The sequence below is a fragment of the Schistocerca cancellata genome, chromosome 11, assembly GCF_023864275.1.
Source record: "Schistocerca cancellata isolate TAMUIC-IGC-003103 chromosome 11, iqSchCanc2.1, whole genome shotgun sequence".
Classification (NCBI taxonomy): domain Eukaryota; kingdom Metazoa; phylum Arthropoda; class Insecta; order Orthoptera; family Acrididae; genus Schistocerca; species Schistocerca cancellata.
The window spans coordinates 104641248-104668479 of record NC_064636.1 but is presented as its reverse complement, the minus strand read 5'-3'; the positions used below and the strand labels follow the sequence as shown (position 1 = coordinate 104668479).

General features: G+C 44.4%; 1 protein-coding gene across 1 annotated transcript in view; it reads left to right on the top strand.

Annotated features, from left to right (window-relative positions):
• The window catches only part of LOC126108286 (uncharacterized), a 365566-nt gene that overhangs the window by 202813 nt on the left and 135521 nt on the right, over positions 1–27232 (top strand). The window contains exon 3 of the mRNA XM_049913510.1: positions 26218–26461. Coding sequence (XP_049769467.1) covers positions 26218–26461 — 244 coding nt within the window. The remainder of the gene's footprint in view (positions 1–26217; positions 26462–27232) is intronic.

The window sequence follows — 27232 nt, the reverse complement described above, 5'->3', positions numbered from 1 at the left end:
CACTTGTGTTTGTTGTTTCGTAGGTTTTATAGTTGCTGGGGACTTAATTAATTAATTAATTGTGCTAACAGAAATTTTCTTTCATTGTTTGTGGTTATTCTATGCAGTCAGATTGCGTACTAAAACTAGTGAGGGCCAGCCGTTTACGAGACTGCGTAATCGGGCCTACAGCTACTAAAAATATTTGCATTATTATTTAAATTAAGCCCCCATGCAAAGTAAACACCGCTTCGGCAAGTTCTGGATTCGAATACGGAACCATCGTGTACAGTGTCATGTCACACCCACTAAAGGTGATTCAGCAAGAAGAGTGAATCGGACACAACATTACCAATGACTGTGGCAGGTTCAAATGGCTCTGAGCACTATGGGACTCAACTGCTGTGGTCATCAGTCCCCTAGAACTTAGAACTACTTAAACCTGACTAACCTAAGGACATCATACACACCCATGCCCGAGGCAGGATTCGAACCTGCGACCGTAGCAGCAGTGCGGTTCCGGACTGGAGCGCCTAGAACCGCACGGCCACCGCTGCCGGCGACTGTGGCAGGAGAAGGCGCTAGGGCACGACGTATGGGGAACAGTACGACCTTCTAAGAGGAAACCATGATTAGTGACACTGTGGCTACATGGTATAGCGCGTATTAGGCCGCAGTCTCTGTAACAAAGTATGACTGAATAAATGGTCTCTAGCATGGAAACCATGCATTTCCGGACATAACTTCATTACACTTTTTTGTTCCGTATCCTCTCATCGATCAGTCCCTAGAGTTTGTACACTGTGGAAAAAGTCACCCTGTATACAGTGTCACGCAAAAAGACGTGGAACTACAAAGCATGTGTGTGGCTACAGTGTTTCAATTTGGCACCCATCCCGCTTAGTACGCTAATAGTGTCTGTCCATTGTCGACAGTAAGACCCATTTGGGCAGGGACGGGGGCGATGGCCACAGTGGTGCGGTGCTTCAGTCCGTCCAAGTTGCCAGGTTTCTTGCCATGGAGTCGATCCTTGACCTCGCTCCACAGCCAATAATTGCATTACGTCTGGTCGGGAGAACTCACTTGCCTTGGTAGAGGACCACCTCTACCAATCCCAGCGTTTACCGAACGTGTCGCTCAGGCTGTCCCGGTCCGCAGCTCGTGGTCTAGGGGCTAGCGTTGCTGCCTAAGGACCACTGGGTACCGGGGATCGATTCACGGCCAGGTTGGGGATTTTCTCTGCGTTTGTGTTGTCCTCATCATTTCATCATCGTAATCACTTGTGAGAGTGACTGGATTGTGAAAAGGAATCATCATCATCATCATCATTTAAGACTGATTATGCCTTTCAGCGTTCAGTCTGGAGCATAACCCCCCTTATACAGTTCCTCCATGATCCCCTATTCAGTGCTAACATTGGTGCCTCTTCTGATGTTAAACCTATTACTTCAAAATCATTCTTAACCGAATCCAGGTACCTTCTCCTCGGTCTGCCCCGACACTTCCTACCCTCTACTGCTGAATCCATGAGTCTCTTGGGTAACCTTACTTCTCCCATGGGTGTAACATGACCCCACCATCTAAGCCTGTTCGCCCTGACTGCTACATCTATAGAGTTCATTCCCAGTTTTTCTTTGATTTCCTCATTGTGGACACCCGCCTGCCATTGTTCCCATCTACTAGTAACTGCAATCATCCTAGCTACTTTCATATCCGTAACCTCAACCTTGTTCATAAGGTAACCTGAATCCACCCACCTTTCGCTCCCATACAACAAAGTTGGTCGAAAGATTGAACGGTGCACAGATAACTTAGTCTTGGTACTGACTTCCTTCTTGCAGAAGAGAGTAGATCGCTCACTGCATTAGCTTTGCTACACCTCGCTTCCAGTTCTTTCACTATGTTGCCATCCTGTGAGAATATGCATCCTAAGTACTTGAAACCGTCCACCTGTTCTAACTTTGTTCCTCCTATTTGGCACTGAATCAGTTCATATTTCTTTCCCACTGACGTTACTTTCGTTTTGGAGATGCTAATCTTCATACCGTAGTGTCCGCCGCTCGTGGTCTCGCGGTAGCGTTCTCGCTTCCCGAGCACGGGGTCCCGGGTTCGATTCCCGGCGGGGTCAGGGATTTTCACCTGCCTCGAGATGACTGGGTGTTTGTGTTGTCCTCATCATTTCATCATCATCCGGGAAAGTAGCGAAATTGGACTGAGCAAAGATTGGGTAATTGTACGGGCGCTGATAACCACGCAGTTGAGCGCCCCACAAACCAAACATCATCATCATCATCTCATACCGTAGTCCTTACATTTCTGATCTAGCTCTGAAATATTACTTTGCAAACTTTCAATCGAATCTACCATCACAACTAAGTCATCTGCATATGCGAGACTGCTTATTTTGTGTTCACATATCTTAATCTCACCCAGCCAGTCTTCTGTTTTCAACATATGATCCATAAATAATATGAACAACAGTGGAGACAGGTTGCAGCCTTGTCTTACCCCTGAAACTACTCTGAACAATGAACTCAATTTACCGTCAACTCTAACTGCTGCCTGACTATCCATGTACAGACCTTTAATTGCTTGCAAAAGTTTGCCTCCTATTCCATAATCTTGTAGAACAGACAATAACTTCCTCCTAGGAATCCGGTCATATGCCTTTTCTAGATCTATAAAGCATAGATACAATTCCCTGTTCCACTCATAACACTTCTCCATTATTTGCCGTAAGCTAAAGATCTGGACCTGACAACATCTGAGGCCTAAACCCACACTGATTTTCATCCAATTGGTCCTCAACTAATACTCGCACTTTCCTTTCAACAATACCTGAGAAGATTTTACCCACAACGCTGATTAAAGAGATACCTCTGTAGTTGTTACAATCTTTTCTGTTTCCATGTTTAAAGATTGGTGTGATTACTGCTTTTGTCCAGTCTGATGGAACCTGTCCCGACTCCCAGGCCATTTCAGTTATCCTGTGTAGCCATTTAAGACCTGACATTCCACTGTATTTGATGAGTTCCGACTTAATTTCATCCACCCCAGCCGCTTAATTGCACTGCAATCTATTGACCATTTTTTCCACTTCCTCAAATGTGATCCTATTTCCATCATCATTCCTATCCCATTCTACCTCGAAATCTGAAACATTACTGATCGCACTTTCACCTACATTGAGCAACTCTTCAAAATACTCCCTCCATCTGCCCAAGGCATCCACAGGATTCACCAGCAGTTTTCCTGACCCGTCCAAAATGCTTGTCATTTCCTTCTTACCTCCCTTTCGAAGACTGCTAATTACACTCCAGAATGGTTTTCCAGCAGCTTTGACCCATAATCTCCAACCTGTTTCCAAAGTCTTCCCACGATTTCTTCTTGGATGCTGCAATTATCTGTTTGGCTTTGTTTCTTTCTTCAACATAACTTTCTCTGTCTACCTGGGTTCTGGTATGTAGCCATTTTTGATACGCCTTCTTTTTCCTTTTACAGGCTGACTTGACTGTATCATTCCACCAAGCTGTTTGCTTCATCCTACTTTTACACACTACTGTTCCAAGACATTCTGTAGCCACTTCTAGTACTGTGTCCCTGTACCTTGTCCATTCCTTTTCCAATGACTGTAATTGACTACATTCAACTAACTGGTACCTTTCTGAGATCGCTGTTATGTACTTGTGCCTGATTTCCTTATCCTGAAGTTTCTCCACTCTTATCCTTCTACGTATGGACCTGACCTCCTGCACTTTCGACCTCACAATCCCAATTTCGCTGCAGATTAAATAATGATCAGTGTGAAAAGGAACTGTGTAGAAATTGGGACTTTGTACGGGCGCTGATGACCGCGCAGTTGAGCGCCCCACAAACTCATCATCATCATCATCATCTTCAGACTGTCCCGAACCGTCTGAGTGTAATGGACAGGGCCGTAATGCTGACATTAGCCTCGCTGAACAATGGCGAGTTGTGCGGTCCTCTCCACCAGCATGCCGTGAGCACGGTAATTCTCTCCCCCGACTGTCTGTTCTTCAAAATAGAAGCGTGCAGTCGCCCCAGATTTGCTCACCGCACACCGAAAATTCACTTTGGGGGCAACCTCGCATGTGCTTCGGAACTTCTTGGGGGTACTCAGTCGCCCAGATGACACATTTGCGCTGGTTCCCACGACCCCTTACGTGGAATGTTGCTTCGTCAGAAAACTTGAGCAGAATGTCAGGCTCCATGTGCAGCAGTTCCAAGATAATTTGTGCAACACACACGTGCTGCTTGTCAGCCGGCTGAACAATTTGTAAATGGTACTGCTTCTGTTCTAAATCATGGTACAAAATTCTAACCAGTGACCTTTGAGAAATGTAATGCTCCAGAGAAAGTCTGCACGAGGACTTGGTTTTGGCGGGCTACCACCGGTCTCTGGACGAGGATAATATTCTGTTCATTTCGGACGATGTCTTTCTACCGTTGTTTCCGATGCAGTTGTCTTGAATGTACCCCATCCTTACAGAGTTCTTATAGATCCTACAAGTTCTCAGACGTGATGGTGCATTCTGTACGGTCCCGTCCTTAATTTTTCTTGTGCGATGCTTGGGACTGAACGACCCCCATCCGGGCAGTAATCTTTCTTCATTCCTCAGTGGAAAGTCAGGACGCCATGGTTTAATCTTCGAAAAAACAAAAAAGGTAACACCCATTTAAAGTTAACATCTTCTTGGGTCACCCTGATACAAGGTATTTGAGGACACATTCTTTAGACCGTGGTAACTAAAAAGGTTCATATAAACTTATGTACGAAATACCTTTGTTTTAGAGTTATTAATGGGAGTTTTTGCACTTTAGGTGTACTGCCCTGGGCTGTACTACCCTGTGTAGCATATTCATTCAATATTTGCTGTCCTGTTTGTTACCAGTCTCTCACACTCCACAAATAGTTTAGAAAAGGTCACGCAGGTGTTTTGTAAGCAATTTTCTCTGTACACTGCATTTTCTCAGTATTTCAACCAATAAACCAAAGTCTGCGACCTGTTTTACACACGTATTAACCTGTGTAATCATTACATTTCTTGCCCGTAAGAAGTGTCGTACTCTGGTATTTCTACGCAGTGACCGATTCCAGTTGTCGCTGATCTCTTCTCGTTTTTTGAAGTTCATAATTTTCCATTTCTGTAGATTGATAGCAATTTACCATTATTTGCGGCACTTCTGAAGTCTAATCAAGATCCGACGGAATATTTGTGCACCTTTTTCCAGGCAGCAATTGTGAAAAGCGTGAGGTTGCTTTAATATTGTCTGTTAGGTCATTAATATTCGAAACTAGGGAACATTAGCAATTGAAGGGCTCGGCAGTAAAAAATAAGGGACAAATCAGTAGTTCCAAGAAAATGCACCACAAATATTTTAATAAAATCACATAAATCAGATATCTGAAATACATACTTTTTTTCCGGGTGCAGCATTGCTATATTACACAGTCAGTAGTTACATTTTTTAGTATATAATATCAACTTGAGAAAAATTCTTCAAATTTTCAGAAACAGGTACTTACCATTATTTACTCGAAATATTGTAGTCTCAACAGACTTAACATTTTTTAGATGAAAACATTTTATTCTCAATGCATTTACTTAAAACATTGTTTTCTCAGTATATGGACAATGAAACGCCTTAACTATACGTCCACTGTAGTTTTCATTATGTAACATATAGATTGACGTTCTCCCACACACCATCTCTAGAGAGAAAAAATAAATAACATAAAAACTCTTGAAAAAGATAAGCATGTGGAATAGAGGACCTCCATAATAACAGATCCGTAACTTAATACCGGTTGCTGTTAGAAGTCTAGGTATTAATATACACTCCTGGAAACTGAAATAAGAACACCGTGAATTCATTGTCCCAGGAAGGAGAAACTTTATTGACACATTCCTGGGGTCAGATACATCACATGATCACACTGACAGAACCACAGGCACATAGACACAGGCAACAGAGCATGCACAATGTCGGCACTAGTACAGTGTATATCCACCTTTCGCAGCAATGCAGGCTGCTATTCTCCCATGGAGACGATCGTAGAGATGCTGGATGTAGTCCTGTGGAACGGCTTGCCATGCCATTTCCACCTGGCGCCTCAGTTGGACCAGCGTTCGTGCTGGACGTGCAGACCGCGTGAGACGACGCTTCATCCAGTCCCAAACATGCTCAACGGGGGACAGATCCGGAGATCTTGCTGGCCAGGGTAGTTGACTTACACCTTCTAGAGCACGTTGGGTGGCACGGGATACATGCGGACGTGCATTGTCCTGTTGGAACAGCAAGTTCCCTTGCCGGTCTAGGAATGGTAGAACGATGGGTTCGATGACGGTTTGGATGTACCGTGCACTATTCAGTGTCCCCTCGACGATCACCAGTGGTGTACGGCCAGTGTAGGAGATCGCTCCCCACACCATGATGCCGGGTGTTGGCCCTGTGTGCCTCGGTCGTATGCAGTCCTGATTGTGGCGCTCACCTGCACGGCGCCAAACACGCATACGGCCATCATTGGCACCAAGGCAGAAGCGACTCTCATCGCTGAAGACGACACGTCTCCATTCGTCCCTCCATTCACGCCTGTCGCGACACCACTGGAGGCGGGCTACACGATGCTGGGGCGTGAGCGGAAGACGGCCTAACGGTGTGCGGGACCGTAGCCCAGCTTCATGGAGACGGTTGCGAATGGTCCTCGCCGATACCCCAGGAGCAACAGTGTCCCTAATTTGCTGGGAAGTGACGGTGCGGTCCCCTACGGCACTGCGTAAGATCCTACGGTCTTGGCGTGCATCCGTGCGTCGCTGCGGTCCGGTCCCAGGTCGACGGGCACGTGCACCTTCCACCGACCACTGGCGACAACATCGATGTACTGTGGAGGCCTCACGCCCCACGTGTTGAGCAATTCGGCGGTACGTCCACCCGGCCTCCCGCATGCCCACTATACGCCCTCGCTCAAAGTCCGTCAACTACACATACGGTTCACGTCCACGCTGTCGCGGCATGCTACCAGTGTTAAAGACTGCGATGGAGCTCCGTATGCCACGGCAAACTGGCTGACACTGACGGCGGCGGTGCACAAATGCTGCGCAGCTAGCGCCATTCGACGGCCAACACCGCGGTTCCTGGTGTGTCCGCTGTGCCGTGCGTGTGATCATTGCTTGTACAGCCCTCTCGCAGTGTCCGGAGCAAGTATGGTGGGTCTGACACACCGGTGTCAATGTGTTCTTTTTTCCATTTCCAGGAGTGTATATCTACATTTACAGATACAGTAATACTTCATAGAAAACTGATCTAGATTATATACAACGGCAACTGAGTAGTGTTGAGGATAGCCTTAACATTATTGGCATCACATTGTCAAGTAAATTTATGTGGATAATGTTACGGGACCCAACTTAACACTGTTTACTAGCAGAAATAAATATTCGTATTTACGTGGTTATCAAAAAGTATGGAGGTGCTTTCATACTCAGAAACGTATTCCGGGTCTTTATCAGAGTCATAAGTATCCAGGTCATCTATACACTCCTTCAAAAACTCATTGAAAAACTTGTTTTTCGCACGAACATTGGACACTTCACTCTCACTTGCCTCCATGTTTTAGACACTTGCCATTGTTTACTTGCAAACGAATCGAAAAAGCTACCAACAGCGAAAATCTGAAAGTTGATAGAGTGGTGCCATATATCGGTTTTTCGTGAAACTTTTTACTAATGTGAATGAAACATGCCATCTCCAACATTTTACAATTAATATCTGTTTCTCGCAGACTGTCCCTTACCATTGTTTACTGCCGATCCCCTCAATTTTTGAATATGTACGGGAATTGTATGTACATCGTAATTTCCTCCTCACCTCTCTTTGTCCATCTCCTCTTCACCACTCTGTGTCCATCTGCTCCTTTACCCCTCTCTAACCGTTCTCTCCCTCTCCCTCCCTCCCTCTCCCTCTCCCTCTCCCTCCCTCCCTCCGCCGGCCGCGGTGGTCTAGCGGTTCTGGCGCTGCAGTCCGGAACCGCGGGACTGCTACGGTCGCAGATTCGAATCCTGCCTCGGGCATGGGTGTGTGTGATGTCCTTAGGTTAGTTAGGTTTAAGTAGTTCTACGTTCTAGGGGACTTATGACCTAAGATGTTGAGTCCCATAGTGCTCAGAGCCATTTCTCCCTCCCTCCCCTGATCCTGAACAGTGTTTGTTGTTGCAAACGAAACATGGATTGGGAAGTGAAGTCACTGAAAATGAGTGGGTAAATTGGTTGGTGTCAATAATACAAGGGGACAGGAAAGACCTCTCCAACTGCTGAATCTATGAGGATAGTAGCTTTAGTGACAGTTCGTCTCAGTTTTAGTCTGTGAACAGGTAGCACTCCTTTGTGTGTGTGTGTGTGTGTGTGTGTGTGTGTGTGTGTGTGTGTGTGTGTGTGTGTGTGTCCGAAATTTTATTAGATATTAGATCATCGTTTAAAAAATTTCAAATAAATTGGTCAAGAACTTTGCGAGATTTTTACGAACAACTTAATAAAGATTATGTAACCTGCGGCTGCCCGAACATTTATTAGGGTATTGTGAAAAACTTGTAGTAAATCGGTCAAAACTATTACAGATTTTTGGCAGCAACATTAAACTACGACCTGTCTTTATATGTACAGTAGTACAGATGAACAGCAGGGGACCCCAAAATATTTCCTGGGGCACGACCGAAGTCACATCTACACTTGTCGATGGGTTTCCATCCAAGATGACGTACTGCGTCCTCCCTACCGACAAATCCTCAGTCTTGTCAGATACTCCATAGGATTGTACTTTGGATAATAAGCGTAGGATTGGTACCGACTCAGAGGCTTTTCGGAAGTCGACAAATATTGCATCTTCCTGACCACGGCTTTCAGTATGTCATGTGTGAAAATTGCGAGCTGGCGTTCCCATAGTGTGCGCTTGCGGGAAGCAGGTTAGTTCTTAAGGTAGGTCTGGAAAAGTCGGCATTCGCGAGCGCAGTGTAAAGCTACAAGTGTTGTTAGTTTTACGGCAAGTAGGAATCGTACGCGACTGAAATGCAGTGCTGCTTTTAGCAGTAGCTGCTTTGTGGGGTGTGACATAACCTGAACCGTGTGATTTGAAGCGGTTTACCGAGTCTCCTCGGAGGTCAGAACTAGGAGTGTTCTCTGTATTGCGAACACGTGGTGGTTACTTGCTATTCTTCGAGCGTAATCGTTGCGGACGAACGCGTGCCCGCAGAGAGGGAGAGGGAGAGGGAGAGGGGGGAGGGGGAGTGTAGAGGAGGGAGACTCACTTGGCACGAAGTCTGTCTTCACTACCGTGACTCTCTGCCAAGAATCGCTGGTCATTCTTGCACGTAAGATCGCAGTGTGAGCGGAGTGGGTAACTAGCACTCAGTTACCAGCCGCAGCTGCACTCTTTACTCGCGTTCACCAGTGCTGCTGCTTGCCTAAAAGTTTTGCCAAATGAACAACCCGTGAACTGTTCATCCGACTTTTCTCTTAGTAATGGTACACAGATTGCCCAAGTTATCTTGCCACCACGAATTAAGTTTTGCCCAGAGCGAAAGTAGGAAATGTACAAAGTAAACTATTAGCTACAAAGGGGACATTAACCAGCTTAGATACCGTTATTGGAACTTTTTCCTTTCCGAAGATATGAAGAGCAGTCTGTCTTTTTTAAACAGCTCACTGTATTTTGTTTATTTGGTAATGTCCCTCTCCTAGAGACCTGTTCAAAAACGTGCCACAGTACACCATTCAAGTAAATACGATGTTATGAAAAACGCAACACAGACTTGACTTCGACTCCTCTGTAACGGAACTCGTCCACTTGCTAGCGTTGAAAATAAGCAATGGAAGTACAAGGAAAATGTACGCCAGTGTTGTACTGCTAATTTACGCTATATAATCAAAAGCATGCAGAACTATAGACCCATATCTCTAACGTCGATCAGTTGTAGAATTTTGGAACACGTATTATGTTGGAGTATAATGACTTTTCTGGAGACTAGAAATCTTCTCTGTAGCAATCAGCATGGGTATCGAAAAACAAGATCGTGTGAAACTCAGCTCGCGCTATTCGTCCACGAGACTTAGAGGGCCATAGACACGGGTTCCCAGGTAGATGCCGTGTTTCTTGACTTCCGCATGACTTTCGATACAGTTCCCCAGAGTCGTTTAATGAACAAAGTAAGAGCATATGGACTATCAGACCAATTGTGTGATTGGATTGAAGAGTTCCTAGATAACAGAGCGCAGCATGTCATTCTCAATGTAGAGAGGTGTCTTCGGAAGTAAGAGTGATTTCAGGTGTGACGCAGGGGAGTGTCGTGCGACCGTTGCTATTCACAATTTATGTAAATGACCTGGTGGATAACATCGGAAGTTCACTGAGGCTTCTTGCGGATGATGCTGTAGTATATCGAGAGGTTGTAACAATGGAAAATTGTACTGAAATGCAGGAGGATCTGAAACGAGTTGACGCATGGTGCAGGGAATGGCAATTGAATCTCAACGTAGACAAGTGTAATGTGCTGCGAATAGATAGGAAGAAAGACCCTTTATCATTTAGCGACAATATAGCAGGTCAGCAACTGGAAAGTTAATTCCATAAATTATCTGGGAGTAGGCGTTAGGAGTGATTTAAAATGGAATGACCATATAAAGTTATTCGTTGGTAAAGCAGATGCCAGAATGAGATTCATAGGAAGAATCCTAAGGAAGTGCCGTCCGAAAACAAAGGAAGTAGGTCACAGTATACTTGTTCGCTCTCTGATTGAATACTGCTCAGCAGTGTGGGATCCGTACGCTATAGGGTTGATAGAAGAGATAGAGAAGATCCAACGGAGAGCAGCGCGCTTCGTTACAGGATCATTTAGTAATCGCGAAAGCGTTACGGACATCATAGATAAACTCCAGTGGAAGACTGTGCAGGAGAGACGCTCAGTATCTCGGTACGGGCTTTTGTTGAAGTTTGGAGAACATAACTCCACCGAGGAGTCAAGCAGTATATTGCTCCCTCGTACGTATATCTCGCGAAGAGACCATGAGGATTAAATCAGAGATATAGCCCACACAGAGGCATACCGACAATCTTTCTTTCCACGAACTATACGAGAATGGAAGGGAGAACTGATAAAGGTAGCCTCTGCCACACACCGTCAGGTGGATTGCGGAGTGTGGATGTAGAGGAATTCGGACACCCCTATATAAACCGCAATTGACCACTAGGTGTTACGATGGTCGGATCAGCCAGTTATAAAATTATACGTTGTCGTGTTGGTGGTCAGATCTGGAAGCTGAAGAGATCTGTAGAGATGGAACAAGAGTCCCTAATCGTTGTGTCCCCAGCTCAGAAGACAGCTCGTCGGTCGTGGGGTCTTCTTCGGCGGAGGCCGCTATGCTGTCTTCTCGAACTTGAGTCTGTGATTGTGCTTTTAATGGAATACCACTTGCCCAGGTAAGTCTCTGTATCTACAGAGAATAAAACCTGTAGTACTGACAAGGATGGTAGGAGACACCTTTCATTAATGTGTTCTGCTTGGTTATATTTTAAAATATCACTTTCGACACTGTCTTCTATATCACTCGACATAGCTTTCTTAATAGTACGGTAACTTTCTGACAACTTCCGACATAGAGTACGACATGTCCGTCCCTTCAGAACGCCCGAAATAGAGTGACTAGCGCAGCCGAAGTACTTCATCTCCCAGGCGCGCCAAAGCGACCAGAAGGTTTCCATGGCACTGTCGCTGTAATACCACTAGCCTTACGTTTCTCAAAACTGGTGAAATTTAATAAACAGAAACGGCAGACTCGTAGGGTAACCGTGAGAGATTGTCATACTGAAAACTGGTACATACTGTATTAGGCCGGTAATACACTATCAAATTTCCCTGTCCACTATCTTTGTCAAAGATATTTGATGGTGAATAGGGACTTTGTCAAATGTCGTCCAATATTTGATCAAATCTAGGGCCTCGCTGTAGATTTGATCAAAGAAATCGCTTGTCTTCTGTTCACACTTCACTGCAATGTGACATGTTACCACGTGGGGCGCTAGCATCGCTGTAGCGTTCTGTCGCCTGTGGTGTTTTTATAAACATTGCCGGTAAATACAATTGGTGTGTGCCGACAACTACAAAATTAATAGAGATGTATGAAGCTGATGAGGCGCTTTAGAACGTGAGGCACTCTGAATACAAAAATAGATTAAGAAGATTGGAGACCTGACCTGACCTAACCTAACCTAACATAACCTAACCCTCTCCTGTAGCAAGGAATCTGAGTGTTACAGTGAGCCCGTCTTCTGAAGATGGGCGGTTCTTAAGTGAATATTGTGCTTTGTGATATGAGGATACACTTCACTGAGCACATACAGAAATGTATGCTCATCCATTCTTAAGTAATTGATGTACGACTTGACGTCATCCACTGTAAACTCACGTAACAAGTTTTGTTGAATGCTTTTATCGTGTCGTCGTAAAACCCACGGCTTCACCCAGATTAGATTCGTTTTCGTTCCATAGATCTGTGCTGAGGAGATCCTCGTGGATGTGGAACATGTCAATTTTTTATGCCTGAAATAACAATACTAATAGTATGAATAAATACATCATTTGTTTCTATTAAATATTTCGTCAATGGAGTAGAATGAGTTGGCCACTAGTAAGTCTTTCAGGCTCCTTTTAAACTGATCTTAATTTGTAACTAAATTTTTTTTGTTTGCTGGCCAATTATTGAAGATGAGTGTTCCTGAGTAGTGGACCCATTTTTGAACTAAAGTAAGTGCTTTTAAGTCCTTGTTCAGATCATTTTTGTTCCTGTTATTGTATATATGAACTGAGTTGTTTGTTGGAAAAAGAGATATATTATTTAGGACAAATTTCATTAAGGAGTAAATATACTGAGAGGCAGTAGTTAGTATACCCAGTTCTTTGAAGAGGTTTCTGCAGGACGTCCGTGAATTTACTCCACAAATAATACGTATTACACGCTTTTGGACTCTGAAAACTTTTGTTTGACTTGAAGATTTACCCCAAAATATTATCCCATATGAATTATGGAATGAAAGTAGGCTAAGTATGCAAGCTTTTTCATTTTTATCTTGCCTATGTCTGCTATTAACACTCGAATAGCAAATACAGATTTGTTAAGGCGTTTCTGCAGTTCTGTGGTGTGCTCCTCCCAACTGAATTTATTATCAAGTTGTAATCTCGGGAATTTAAGACTGTCGACCTCGTATGTATTTTTCCTTTTTTTCCTCCACTTCTTTTCCGCATGTGCACACAATGCAATTGCAGTACGTGCAAACTGCTGCGGTTAATAACAAGTTGTTGTCAGCCATCTTGAACTTTGACGAAAAATTTGATGACAGTGTAATACCCCTTCTAGCGCTACGTCAAAGATCTTTGTCAAATATATTTGACGGAATATTTGATCACATCTTTGATCAAATCTTTGACAAAGAAATTGGATAGTGTAATACCGGCCTTAGTACAGACTAGTCTTTCTCTCCTCACACAAACGGCTACTAGCGAGACATCTGGGTCAGTGAACACGGGCCGGCCTAATGCGTGCCGTCAAAACGGGCTGGTTAAATGGCTGCGTGTAATCACCGCAGCTAGAACGGAGCCATTTGCATTTCATGGACTGTCAGCTCGGCTTGTGCAAATGCCACGGCACAAGCAGGTCGACGCTGGTTCACACCCGTCTCCGTAGTCATTAGCACTTCGGCCCGTATTACACCATCAAATTTCTTTGACAAAGAAGTATGATCACAGTCTAACATAACAGTCGCGACACTCACTGCTGCAAAATCTGTTACCGTTTGACAAATAGAGCGACACTAGCTCCCAAAGCGGCGAGTAAGGTGATCGCCAGACGCGTCGTAAGCATAATCTTTGCTTTACATTCATTTCCTGCTCATATTACGAAATATTTGAGTTATTTTCTTGCCTCCAAGTGTTTGTGTAGTATCAGAAAGCATATATGTTTCTAAAAATGATTCTAAAATACGCGCAAGTATGGACAAAAACAATGAATCGAGTGGCAACCTACAACACAGTCGTGAAGAGTCACTTGTGACGTTGGATAGAATTGCAGCTTACCAAGTAATATAAACACACAGATTCACACGTAAGAAGCACAGACGTGTACCTCTACATGCAAAAGCGATCGACAGCTCATTTATCGTTCTGTAGGCCTACTATATTTGTCATTGTCGCCTGTTGCCACAAGTACGACCATCTTATATTCTAAGCGGGACAAGCAACTGCCAACTAGTGGGAGCAATATGTTGAAAACATTATAATGAACTGATTACGTTACATTTCACGCAAAACCAAACATTTGAGTAATTTTCAAACAACGTCAGTGAACAAGGTGCTAAACAAAATAATGTCGTAAGACGAAGGAAGCAAGGAAAATTGACTAACAAACAGAAGTGAATGGAATACATACCAAACATTACACTTTTGTAAGACACGAATAACTGCACTCAATCTTAACCACTTCATCGTCAAAGCAGGTCTGTGTTGACGATCCACACGAATCTGGCACTGATACATGGAGAGCTGAACTGGCTGCTTCTGTGCCATAGGACTGTTTTACAGCTTCAGATGGATTGTCGAATTTTTGTGGCAGTTTCCACTTGAGATGGCTTATTTGCGGTGTCAAACAGTGTGGGTACTGCATTCCACACGAGTTTATTATTGTTTGCGTTCATGAACTGGTTTTGATCGAAATGTAGCGAACAAAACCGAATATTATTATATAGGTGAATTGGGTCTTTTTTCATAAGGGCTTCTCGTCTGCTATTAATTAGCCATTTTCTTCTACTAAAACGAAATATTAATCATTAATACACATATAGTTTGCAAGTGAATCCTGACGATACAGTTTAGTAATATGATGGTATATACATCTCAGGATCCTTAGGAAACCTAAATAAAAGACAGCTGTGGTGTCTTCTTCCTGTTGTTGCTGCAATTTATTGCGCTACAAACGCTCCCGCTTGTAAAAACCATTGTAGAAATCAAAATAAACAACCACTATTCGCTTTCACGATCGCGCCGAATTCACAGTTTAACTTACTGGCCGCTTGGGGCGCTGCTGGCGCGGTAGGCAACAAAAACGAGGCGAAGTGTCGCGACTGTTATGTTAGACTGTGGTATGATCAAATACCGCCAAATGTCTTTGGCAAAGATCTTTGTCGTGGTGCTTGTCATAATTTTGTTGAGTTTCAAGATGGCGGATAATAGCTTGTTGTTATGGTCTGCAGTTAGTACCACAACTATTGTGTATAGTATTTGGAAGAAAAGCGTCGGAAAAAAGGAAACACAATTGGATGAAGCCATAGGTATTACCTCTTGGTAGTAAAATTATTCAGCAAAATTTGTTATGAGAACTGCAAGTGAAGGGTGTCAAGCCATATATAAATTAATCAAAATATCCACGGGTGTGCGGCCGGTCTATAGTGTCCAACGGGCACAATATTTCGGCGATCATACATGTCGCCATCATCAGGTGAACCGACGGACTGAGCTCCTGTGAACGTGCCGGCACGGAGATCCGTACACTATGGCTGCTCAGAGGGAACTGGGTTCGGTCGCGGCGGCGGCCGATTTAAATACCCTCCGCCCGCGGCACACTCCCTCCGCCGTCCGCGCCCCACGCCACGGTCGCGCGGTGGAACAGATTGCGACGGCGTCTCAGATGACGTCGGTGTGATGGCTCTGTCCGCCGTGGTCGTCACAACTATACGTTTGCTCGATTTACTCTTGATTAACCCAATCGCTGGTTCCCAAGCCTTGCTAAGATTATAGCCACAGTCACGGTTTATGAGGTCGTCATTGGTGCGAATTTCGATGGCCTCTCTAACAACGCTGTCCCAGTATCTCGACGTCTGTACCAGAATCCTCGTGCGGTCATACTCCATGGCGTGATTTTCCGACAAACAATGTTCAGCGACCGCCGACTTGCTCGGATACATCAGTCGAGTGTGCCTCTGGTGTTCACGGCATCGCTCCTCGACGGTACGCATCGTCTGACCAATATACGACTTGGCACATTGACACGGAATCTGGTACACGCCGGCCTTCCTCAAACCGAGGTCATCTTTGGCGCTCCCCACTAGTGCACGAGTTTTATTTGGAGGACAAAACACAGTTCCGACCTGGTGTTTCTTCAGAATGCGGGCGATTTTCCCCGAGAGTGCGCCTGTGTATGGAATAAATGCAGTGCCTACCTCCTCCCTCGTGACTTCATCCATCTCAACAGGTTGTGCTGTAGTCGGTGGGCGGAGAGCACGTTGAATCTGCCACTCTGAGTACCCATTCTTTCGAAATACAGTTCTCAGGTGTTCCAATTCCTGGGGTAGACTCTCTGCGTCAGAGATAGTGCGCGCCCTATGTACTAGAGTTTTAAGTACCCCGTTCGTCTGTGAAGGGTGGTGGCAGCTGTCTGCGTGCAAATACAGATCAGTGTGCGTTGCCTTCCGATACATCCCGTGACCTAGGGTGCCGTCAGCCCTTCTCTTGACCAAGACGTCAAGGAAAGGTAATTTACCCTCCGTTTCAGTCTCCATAGTGAATTTGATGTTGGGGTGTATGGAGTTTAGATATGTAAGGAAGTCAAGGAGTTTATCTATACCATGTGGCCAGATGACGAACGTGTCATCATCCACGTAACGGAAAAAGCTAGTAGATTTCCATTCGGATGACGACAGGGCTTCCTCCTCGAAGTTCTCCATGTACAAATTCCCTACCACTGGTGAGAGTGGGCTACCCAGGCGACTCCCTCCGTTTGTTTGTAGTATTCTCCATTAAAAAGAAAATACGTGGAAGTCAAGACATGCCTAAAACGTTCAATGGTCTTCTCGTCAAACTTCTGACTAATCAATTCTAGTGACTCTCGAAGGGGTACCCTCGTAAACAAGGAAACGACGTCAAAACTCACCACGATATCTGACTCATCCAACCTGAAGCTATCAAGACGTTTAACAAAATCCACGAAATTACGGATGTGATGAGGGCATTTACCCACATAAGGACTTAATATTCCCGTCAGGTATTTGGCCAATAAATATGTAGGTGCCCTGATGTTGCTGACAATGGGTCGTAATGGTACCCCCTCTTTGTGAACCTTCGGGAGTCCATATAGTCTAGGCGGTACCGGACCTTGGGGTAACAATTTCTTAGCGTCACCCTCCGGTAAATCTGCGTCCTTGAGAAGCGCCCTCGTCTTGTTCTCCACCTTGTTTGTAGGGTCAACGCTGATCTTCCGGTAGGAATCGTCATTTAGCAGGCTCTGCATCTTAGCAGTGTAGTCCTTATGGAAGACTACTGTAGCATTGCCTTTGTCAGCCGGTAAGACGACAATTTCAGAGCGCTCCCTCAGATCACGAATGGCCGCCCTCTCTTTACTGCTGATATTTGTCTTCATCGGCTTGGATTTCGTCAACGTACGACAAGTTTCACGACGTATTTCCTCGGCTGATTCTGGCGGAAGTCGAGCTGCAACCTGTTCAACAGCACTAACAATTTCTGCGACCGGAGTGAACTTGGGGGTGGGAGCGAAGTTGAGACCTCTCTGCAAAACCGAGACCGCATCATCACTCAACACCATGCCACTCTAATTGATGACAGTCTTGCACGGAACCTGCAGAGATGGTTTGTCAAGGAGACGTGAGAACTTAGCTGTTTGACGTCCCGTAGCCTTTTTATGGGCGGAATCAGCTGGCACCCAGGTGACACCATCAATCCAATCCCAGGAAAAAGAAGTAAACTTACTAGTAAGTTGCAAATGTAGTTTGAGTAATTCCTGTGAGATAAACTCAAGGCTCTGGCGGGTGAATTGCACTCTCTCACGTACCAATGCGAGGCTGGCTCGTTTCTTGATTCTCTTAGCTGCTGCAGAATCGATGTGATGCATAACCTTAGCAAAATTTGGAACAACATTCTCGGAACGACATCTCTTTAGAAAGGCAAGAGTACTTAGCAAACGACATCTACGGTGGCTCAACTTTTCAAATTTCTTCATGCTGCGATACATCTCCTCCCCGTAAAGGTGTGTGATGTGATTTTTGAGTTTCTCCCGGCATATTTGATAATCAAAATATCCACGGGTGTGCTGCCGGTCTATAGTGTCCAACGGGCACAATATTTCGGCGATCATACATGCAAACTGTGGCACTGGGATATCTTCATACTGAAGAGAGCTACTCTATCACATTGCACATTACCAAAATAATTCCAGACACGTGCGAAGCGATTTATAAAGCTTTGAAGGGGAAATATGTAAAGGTAAATAAATATATAGTACATTACATAGGCAATAAGAACTAATTTTAATTCTGAATAATTTAATTAATGGAATTAGTGTTCCAAGAACTAAAAAATTAATAAAAAGTACGGAACAGATAAAGCGCTTTTTAACTTGGCGCATCCAGAGTTGAAAAACAGACAAAGTAGAACGGAAAGCTAAGAAAGAATTTCTTATTTTAGTGTGTGACCACATCCTCTACTCCGGCTTGCTGAAACGCTGCCTGGATGTTTGCAGATGTAGAGGTGGATGGCTGTAGCTGATTGTGGACAATGTCGCCTGCAGCATATTTCACCTACCAATCAACACACAGTTAATAGAATGCATTGTGCCCCTTGCCCCCACCCCCATCCCACCCTAGTCGAAGCAACTTTATTTAAGAGTCGAAGGAACACGCCAAATTCAAAGCCATGTTTACAAGCACACTAGACTTGGCCACTGTTTCTATGTTTCGATACAGTGTATCGATACCTGGAACTGTTTAAGTGTTTCGGAACGGCTGTGGTTCACTGTTTCGAAACAGTGGTGTTTCATTCCGCCCCTGTCTCGGGTAACCGCACCAGATTCGATCTCGAGCCAGACACAGAAACTGTATCGTTGTTTCAAAATAAGTCTGTTTCAGTCCACCTGCGCTTGGAACGGACTAATTGTATCGAAACAGTGATGTTTCATTCCGCTCTGTGTCGTACGAGATTCGGGCTCGGCACAGATACTGAAACACAACATAACACTTAATGAAACACTTTCAAGAGTGACGAAATAGTTTTGACAAGCAATAGAATGAAGCTTAGAATATCCGAAAATAAAGCTTCGTTTCTAGATGCTTGAGAGTCCCTAAGTGTGCCTCTGTGAGGATGAACAGTTGAAGACTGCTTCTTTCAGCTCGCCGTCTGTTGCGAAGCGCTGGCCGCCGCCGAGAAACTCGTTTGGGTAGCGGAACAAGTGAAAATCGCTCGGCGCCAAGTCTGGACTCTACGGTGGGTGGACAATCTGTTCCCGTCCAAAAGATCTGATGAGGTTTCAGGTGTGAACGGCAGAATGGGGGTCTGGCATTGTCTTCCAACAACAAAAAACTCCAGACGTCAGAACGCCCCGTCGCTTATTTTGTATTGCTCGTCGAAGTTTAGCCAGAATAGCGCAGTAAGCGGCTATGTTTTTGTTGTTCTATGCTGCATGAACTCGACTAACAGTACTCCGTGTCTGTCGGAAAACGTGGTTGCCATAACCTTGCGTGTCGAGACTGTCTGCTTGGTCTTGGCTTTTGACTGGTGATGTCTGACGCCATACCATTGACTGATGTCATGTTAGAAACTCACGCCTTTTCCCTTATCACAATTTTCTCAAAACAATGACTATCTTCCTCACGACATCGGTCCAAAAACTCAAGAGCACAAGCTCTTCTTTCCGATTTGTATTTCTCAGTAAGCAACCTGGGGCACCAACGTGCGCACGATATTCGAAATTGCGGTTTTTCAGAGAGTTTTCTGCACAAAGTTTTTCTGCCCACGTACCGGAATCCCAGTGATAAAGCTGAAATTGTGAACCGCCAGTATACACGAGTCTTTTTAGTCCACAGCTTTGACCAAATCTTCTATCACTGGTGGTCGGTCTGATCGCGGTTCTTCGTGGACATCTTCCCGTCGGTCCTAGGGTGGAAGAAACCGACCTGTTAAAACAGATACCGGTATTTTAGCTCTGGATGACCAGTATTTTTCGGAATTTTTTGTTTGGATTATAGCAAGTGCTTTTTTTTCTAAACCTGAGAAAAAAGAAAAAAATTACTTACCCATAGCAGCAGTGCTAAAATTTTTCGTTTTTAAGTAAACCTGTTTTAAAAAAGGAGAATTTTGTGTGTAAAATTTTCATCGATTTGTGTTTCTGCGTTGTTTTACAAAATGGGAAAAGCGATCAGTACTATTTTAATGACAACGCCAACAGTATTCTTGCTTACAAGTTTCGTTGCCTAAGAATTAGTGTCCCTTTCAGACGCTAGTGAGTTTGTAGCACTATTAGATAATGCTTGAATGTGTCTCATGTAACTTGTTTGTTTTTACTTAATGTGACTTCTGTATGTCCATGCTCTTTGACGTATCATCTACGTAAATGTTTTATTCGTTATTTATGATAATTTATGTAATCGTTGGGCCGGCCGCGGTGGCCAAGCGGTTCTAGGCGCTTCAGTCCGGAACCGCGCGACTGCTACGGTCGCAGGTTCGAATCCTGCCTCGGGCATGATGTCCTTAGGTTAGTTAGGTTTAAGTAGTTCTAAGTTCTAGGGGACTGATGACCTCAGATTTTAAGTTCCATAGTGCTAAGAGCAATTTGATTTTTTTTTATGTAATCGTAATTCATCTGTTGATGTAATTTCAAAAGTAGTATACTGTAAGAGAATGGGAAAGTTAAAATTTTCCTTGCAATACTGTTCCACGCATAGGGAAAGTAAGTTTGTAATCATGTAAAGCTTGGAGGAAAGTCCCTCCGCAACGGAATTGGCTAAGCGGGACTAGAAAAGGTGGAAATGGCGGTCGAGCTGCAAAGCTCCTGTGGGGCATGACTCGGCCTGTGGCTACCAAAGTGTGACCATCTTGTGAACCGAACGAGGCGAGAAGAATTGCAAGATTATATAACATACCTCGGACGTGCGCGTAATTTGGCTTTGCCTGGCTCTGTACTACGAAAATCCGACCCTGAGAATAGGATTTGCAGAGTTAGTTACACAGGAACAGTTGTGGCTACTTTCGCCGCCTTTTTTGAATAGCACAGGAGACCGACATCGCCACCGCCTTGATCTCAAATTACCAGTCGAGTACTGTATAACTGCGCGGACCGATTATGTGGTTTATTTTTCTCAAATAAGTTTGAGTTCTTTAAACTCTGTAATGAGCACCCGTATATATTCTTAGTCATTTACCTATACAGCGTTCTATCGCAAGTGCTACGATATTTCCGAGTACGCTATTTAACTGAACTGGAAAGCAGTTACTTTCTTTATACAAGTTAATAAACTATGTCGAGTTGTAAAGTACATAATCACTTAGTGAGCACAAGTTCTGAAGTTCTCCACGTATTTTTCATTAAAGGATACTTATAAGTATCATCAAAGTATAATTATCAAGAGAAGTTTTAAAATATTCAGTTTTATAATTCTTTTTATTGAAATACCAGTGTTTATAATTTCACGTGTTATGTAATTAACAGTGTTTCTAATATTGTGTTGTGACTAAATGTTCAGCTTAGAGTAGAGTCCACTGATAGTCTAGTTTCTGGGTTCCTATAATGATAGTTGGGACAGATTTAAAATTCGTATTACAATAAATGTACTCTAGAAGTATCGCTTCCATTCTTAAAACTTACGTCTACTACCGTAATGAAGTAGCTACGACTGTTCGGACTATAATACATTCACGTGACATATGCCCCATTTATAAGGGAATGAATGTTCCTTGAGAATACAGTTCATCAGTACAAAAGATATAATTACTTCATAACTATTTCAATGATAGTAATTTCGTATAATTAAAGTGACAAAGGACCCCTTGTCCAAATTGGTAGTGCTCCACCGTTAGTAGTCATTTACGTGTAACGATCATTAGCTTCTTACAACAACGCACAGATAGTTACTGCCTAAACATATTAATACTCCTTCAGTGTGTTTCACGTCGAACCACTTGTACAATATTTGCTAAATTGCGCTACTGCCTTATCTCTTATCAGCAAAATAGAAAGTCAATCCCAATAGCTAACTTCCTCTATGAACCATGCTCGTACATCGTACAACTTTAGAGACCGTTTCATTCTACACTGAAGCGCCAAAGAAACTGCGGAGGGTATAGGTATGCGTATTCAAATACAGGTATAAAAACAGGCGGAATACGGCGCTGTGGTCGGCAACGCCTATATAACACAACAAGTGCCTTGCGCAGCTGTTACATTAGTTACTGCTACTAAATGGCAGGTTATCAAGATTGGTGTGAGTTTGAACATGGTGTTACAGTCGACACACGAGCGATTGGACACAGCATCTCCGAGGTAGCAATGAAACGGGGATTTTCCCGTTCGACCATTTCAAGAGTTTACCTCGGATATCAGAAATTCGGTAAAACATCGAATTTCCGACATCGCTGCGGCCGCACAAAGATCCTGCAAGAACGGGGCCAACGACGACCAAAGAGAATCTTTCAACGTGACAGAAGTGCGATCCTTCCGCAAATTGCTGCAGATTTGAATGCTTGGGCCATCGAGAAGCGTCAGCGTGCGAAACATTCAACCAAACGTCATCGATATGGGCTTTCGGAGTACCCTGGATGACTGCACGACAGAAAGCATTACTCCTCGCGTGGACCCGTCAACACCGACATTGCACTGTTGATGACTGGAAACGTGTTGCCTGATCGGACGAGTCTCGTTTCAAGTTGTATCGAGCGGACGGAAGTGTATATGGTTTTGGAGACACCCTCATGAATCCATGGACCCTGTATGTTAGTATGTTAGCAGGGAACTGTTTGAGCTGATGGAGGCTCTGTGATGTTGTGGGTTGGTTCAAATGGCTCTGAGCACTATGGCACTTAACATCGGAGGTTATCACTCCCCTAGAACTTAGAACTACTTAAGGGGCTCCGGAACGCCCTATACTTGCAATGTGAAAATAACGCTTATAAATTACATCTTTCCTCACAAAGTATTTGAGGTAGGAAGTTGAACTTTTTACATATTATTTATTGGAATATGGGCTACAACTTAACACAGGGATTTTACAAAATTTTAGTTCAGTTATTAAAGATGATTTTTTTTCAATTGTAATGAAAATTCACAACATTTTTTTGCAATTTTTTATTTATATATTCAAAAATATACAGTTTTTTGGAAAAAGGCTGTGTTAAATTATGCAGAAGGTACTGTGTAACATTTACTGAAAGTTTGAAACAAATATGTTTGGAAGATCCTTAGAAAACATGTAATTAGTATGAGAAAATAAAAGTTTTGGGAATCGAGCGACAAAGATTGGATTAACTTTTTACTGCATTCCAGGTCCATAGGATGGATTATCTTCATCCTCTGCAAACTCCTCCTCCAGCTTCCTCTTGTTCCTCCTCCTGTTTACTCTTGCTTGTATTTCTAGACTCTTTACAGGCCTGTCTGCAGCCCGAAGGCGTTCCTTGTCTAAAGCAAGCATCGCTCATACCATGTTAGAACCTATCTTCATTCCCATATTTCTAAATACCTTGCACCTTACAATGTTGCCATCATTGAAAGTCGCAACAGCATCGTACACACCAAAGTGAAGTGTTTCTATTCCAACAAATACAGTCTTGGGGATTCTCGACCATATAACACTATTTACACTTTCATTGGGGTTTTGAGTTTTTCCGTGAATACACTTTTTCAACAGTTCAGGTGCTGCTAAGTCTCTGAAAATAGGTTTAGCCACAGCACATACTTTATCTGACATCACTAAAATGTACCTGATCAACACGGACGTTAATAATAACACCATTCGACAGCAGTTTAACAGCGCCACAGTAGGTCACGCCCATGTAGAACACATTTAAAAAAAAATTTAAAAATAGTTGTAGTCTATTAAAGGTAATAGTCTGCAGATTCAGAAACCGCAAAAAAGTAAAAATTGAACTTTTCATGATTTTGAGCCTTTCCGGAGCCCCTTAAACCTAACTAACCTAAGGACATCACACACATCTATGCCCGAGGCAGGATTCGAACCTACGACCGTAGTAGTCGCGCGGTTCCGGACTAAAGCGCTTAGAACCGCTCGATGGTGTGGGGCGAGTGCAGTTTGAGACATATGCGACATCTGATACGTCTAGATACGACTCTAACATGTGACACGTACGTAAGCACACTGTCTGATCGCCTCAATCCATTCATGTCCATTGTGCATTTGCGACGAATTTGGGCAATTCGTGCAGGACAATGCGACACCTCACACGTCCACAATTGCTACAGAGTGGCTCCAGGAGCACTCTTCTCGGTTTAAACACTTCCGCTGACCACCACGCACACAAGATACAGACATTATTGACCATATCTGCGACGCCTTGCAACGTGCTGTTTAGAAGAGATCTCCAACCCCCTCGTACTCTTACGGATGTATGTACAGCCATACAGGATTCACGGTGTCAGTTACCTCCAGCACTATTTCAGACATTAGTCGAGTCCATGCCACGTCGTGATGCGGCACTTCTGCGTACTCGCGGAGGCCCTACGCGACATTAGGCAGGTATACCAGTTTCTTTGGCTCTTCAGTGTACGTAATTACAGTTTATTTTATTACTAATGGCACGTAGGTTCGATTCGTGTTTGTTTTGCTGCTGTTTCCTCTCAATTGGAGTCTTCCCAGAGACACAATACTATCCGATACCTTTCCATTACACATAGTCACTGTCACAAAATCCTTTCACAGGAGTAACATAATAGGTGTACTGTTCATTTACTACACTTCTGGCCATTAAAATTGCTATACCACGAAGATGACGTGCTACAGACGTGAAATTTAACCCACAGGAAGAAGATGCTACGATATGCAAATGATTAGCTTTTCAGAGCATTCACACAAGGTTGGCGCCTGTGGCGACACCTACAACGTGCTGACATGAGGAAAGTTTCCAACCGATTTCTCATACACAAACACCAGTTGACTGGCGTTGCCTGGTGAAACGTTGTTGTGATGTCTCGTGTAAGGAGGAGAAATGCGTACCATCACGTTGCGGACTTTGATAAAGGTCGGATTGTAGCCTATCGCGATTGCGGTTTATCGTAACGCGACATTGCTGCTCGCGTCGGTCGAGATCCAATGACTGTTAGCAGAATATGGAATCGGTGGGTTCAGGAGGGTAATACGGAACGCCGTGCTGAATCCCAACGGCCTCGTATCACTAGCAGTCGAGATGACAGGCATCTTATCCGCACGGGTGTAACGGATCGTGCAGCCACGTCTCGATCCCTGAGTCAACAGATGGGGACGTTTGCAAGACAACAACCATCTGCACGAACAGTTCGACGACGTTTGCAGCAGCACGGACTATCACCTCGGAGACCGTGGCTGCGGTTACCCTGCGGTGCTGTACTCGACGACGATCCTGGGTGCACGAATGGCAAAACGTCATTTTTTCGGATGACTCCAGGTTCTGTTTACAGCATCATGACGGTCGCATCCGTATTTGGCGAAATCGCGGTGAACGCACGTTGGAAGCGTGTATTCGTCATCGCCATACTAGCGTATCATGGAGTGCCATTGGTTACGCGTCTCGGTCACCTCTTGTTCGCATTGACAGCACTTTGAACAGTGGACGTTATATTTCAGATTTGTTACGACCCGTGGCTCTACCCTTCATTCGATCCCTGCTAAACCCTACATTTCAGCAGGATAATGCACGACCGCACGTTGCAGGTCCTGTACGGGCCTTTCTGGATACAGAAAATGTTCGACTGCTGCCCTGGCCAGCACGTTCTCCAGATCTCTCACCAGATGAAAACGTCTGGTCAATGGTGGCCGAGCAACTGAGTCGTCACAATACGCCAGTCACTACTCTCGATGAACTGTGGTATCGTGTTGAAACTGCATGGGCAGCTAGCTGTACCTGTACACGCCATCCGAGCTCTGTTTGACTCAACGCCCAGGCGTATCGAGGCCGTTATTACGGCGGGAGGTGTTTGTTCTGGGTACTGATTTCTCAGGGTGTATGCACCCAAATTGCGTGAAAATGTAATGACATGTCAGTTCTAGTATAATATGTTTGTCCAATGAATACCCGTTTATCATCTGCGTTTCTTCTTGGTGTATCAGTTTTAATGGCCACTAGTGTAGTAGTCGGTTGTGCCTGTGTGTCTCCGGTAGTGACCACTTTGCTGTTTCCTCGGCTGTGTGCAGGACGCCGATGATGGACCTGCTGGTACAGCTGTGCACGTCGCACCGGCTGTCGCCCGGCGGACACAGCCTGCAGCCGCTGGGCGAGAAGGGCGCGCTGCCCTACAAGCCCTCCACGCCCATAGGGCTGCTGGAGGCCTGGAGCGTGCGCGTCCTGGCCAAGGGCACCGGCGCCGCCGCTGGAGCCGCCCCCGCGCTCCAGGAGCACCCGCACCAGCTGCCCTTCCAGCACACCTTCCGCCTCCAGGTGAGTCTCTCTCTCTCTCTCTCTCTCTCTCTCTCTCTCTCTCTCTCTCTCTCTCTCTGTCTCTCTCTAACTACTTCTGCGAACCGGATTGAAATCGCCGGTTGCCCACGGGTGGTTTAGATGGAGTACTTACGTGTTTCAATACAGAAATATTTAATGTAACAGTCCTTTAATTCTGCTTCAGTCTAACGTAAAGAAGGTGTATATGAAACCTTTTTAGTGTTTTGTTCGTTGGTGCTGTAGACGAAAGTAGACACGTCGTATTCATCGGCAGCACAGTACTTAAGTCCCCTTTACACGACCAAACAATTTGTCTAACATTAGTAAGTTTGCTAAACATTTTAGAGTGTTTGAGAGGAAATTTCATTGACGGAAAATTTGACAAGATAGCGGACGTTGTTTGCGTTTGACGTTTTACACCATATGTGAATAAAAAAGTTTTATTACAGTTTACATCACTGTATTGTGAATTCATACATCTGTGACAACTACGATGAAATATAAAAACAATATAGCACTTGGAATTGCCAGAATGGTAAAAGTGTAGCTTGTTTTGCAGCGGTATTTACTATGTGATCAAGTATCTGGACACCCCGAAAAAAATACGGTTTTCATATTAGGTGCATTGTGCTGGCACCTACTGCCAGGTACTCCATATCAGTGACCTCAGTACTCATTAGACATCGTGAGAGAGCAGAATGGGGCGCTCCGCGGAACTCACTGAAGCGAACGTGGTGAGGTGATTGGGTGTCACTTGTGTCATACGTCTGT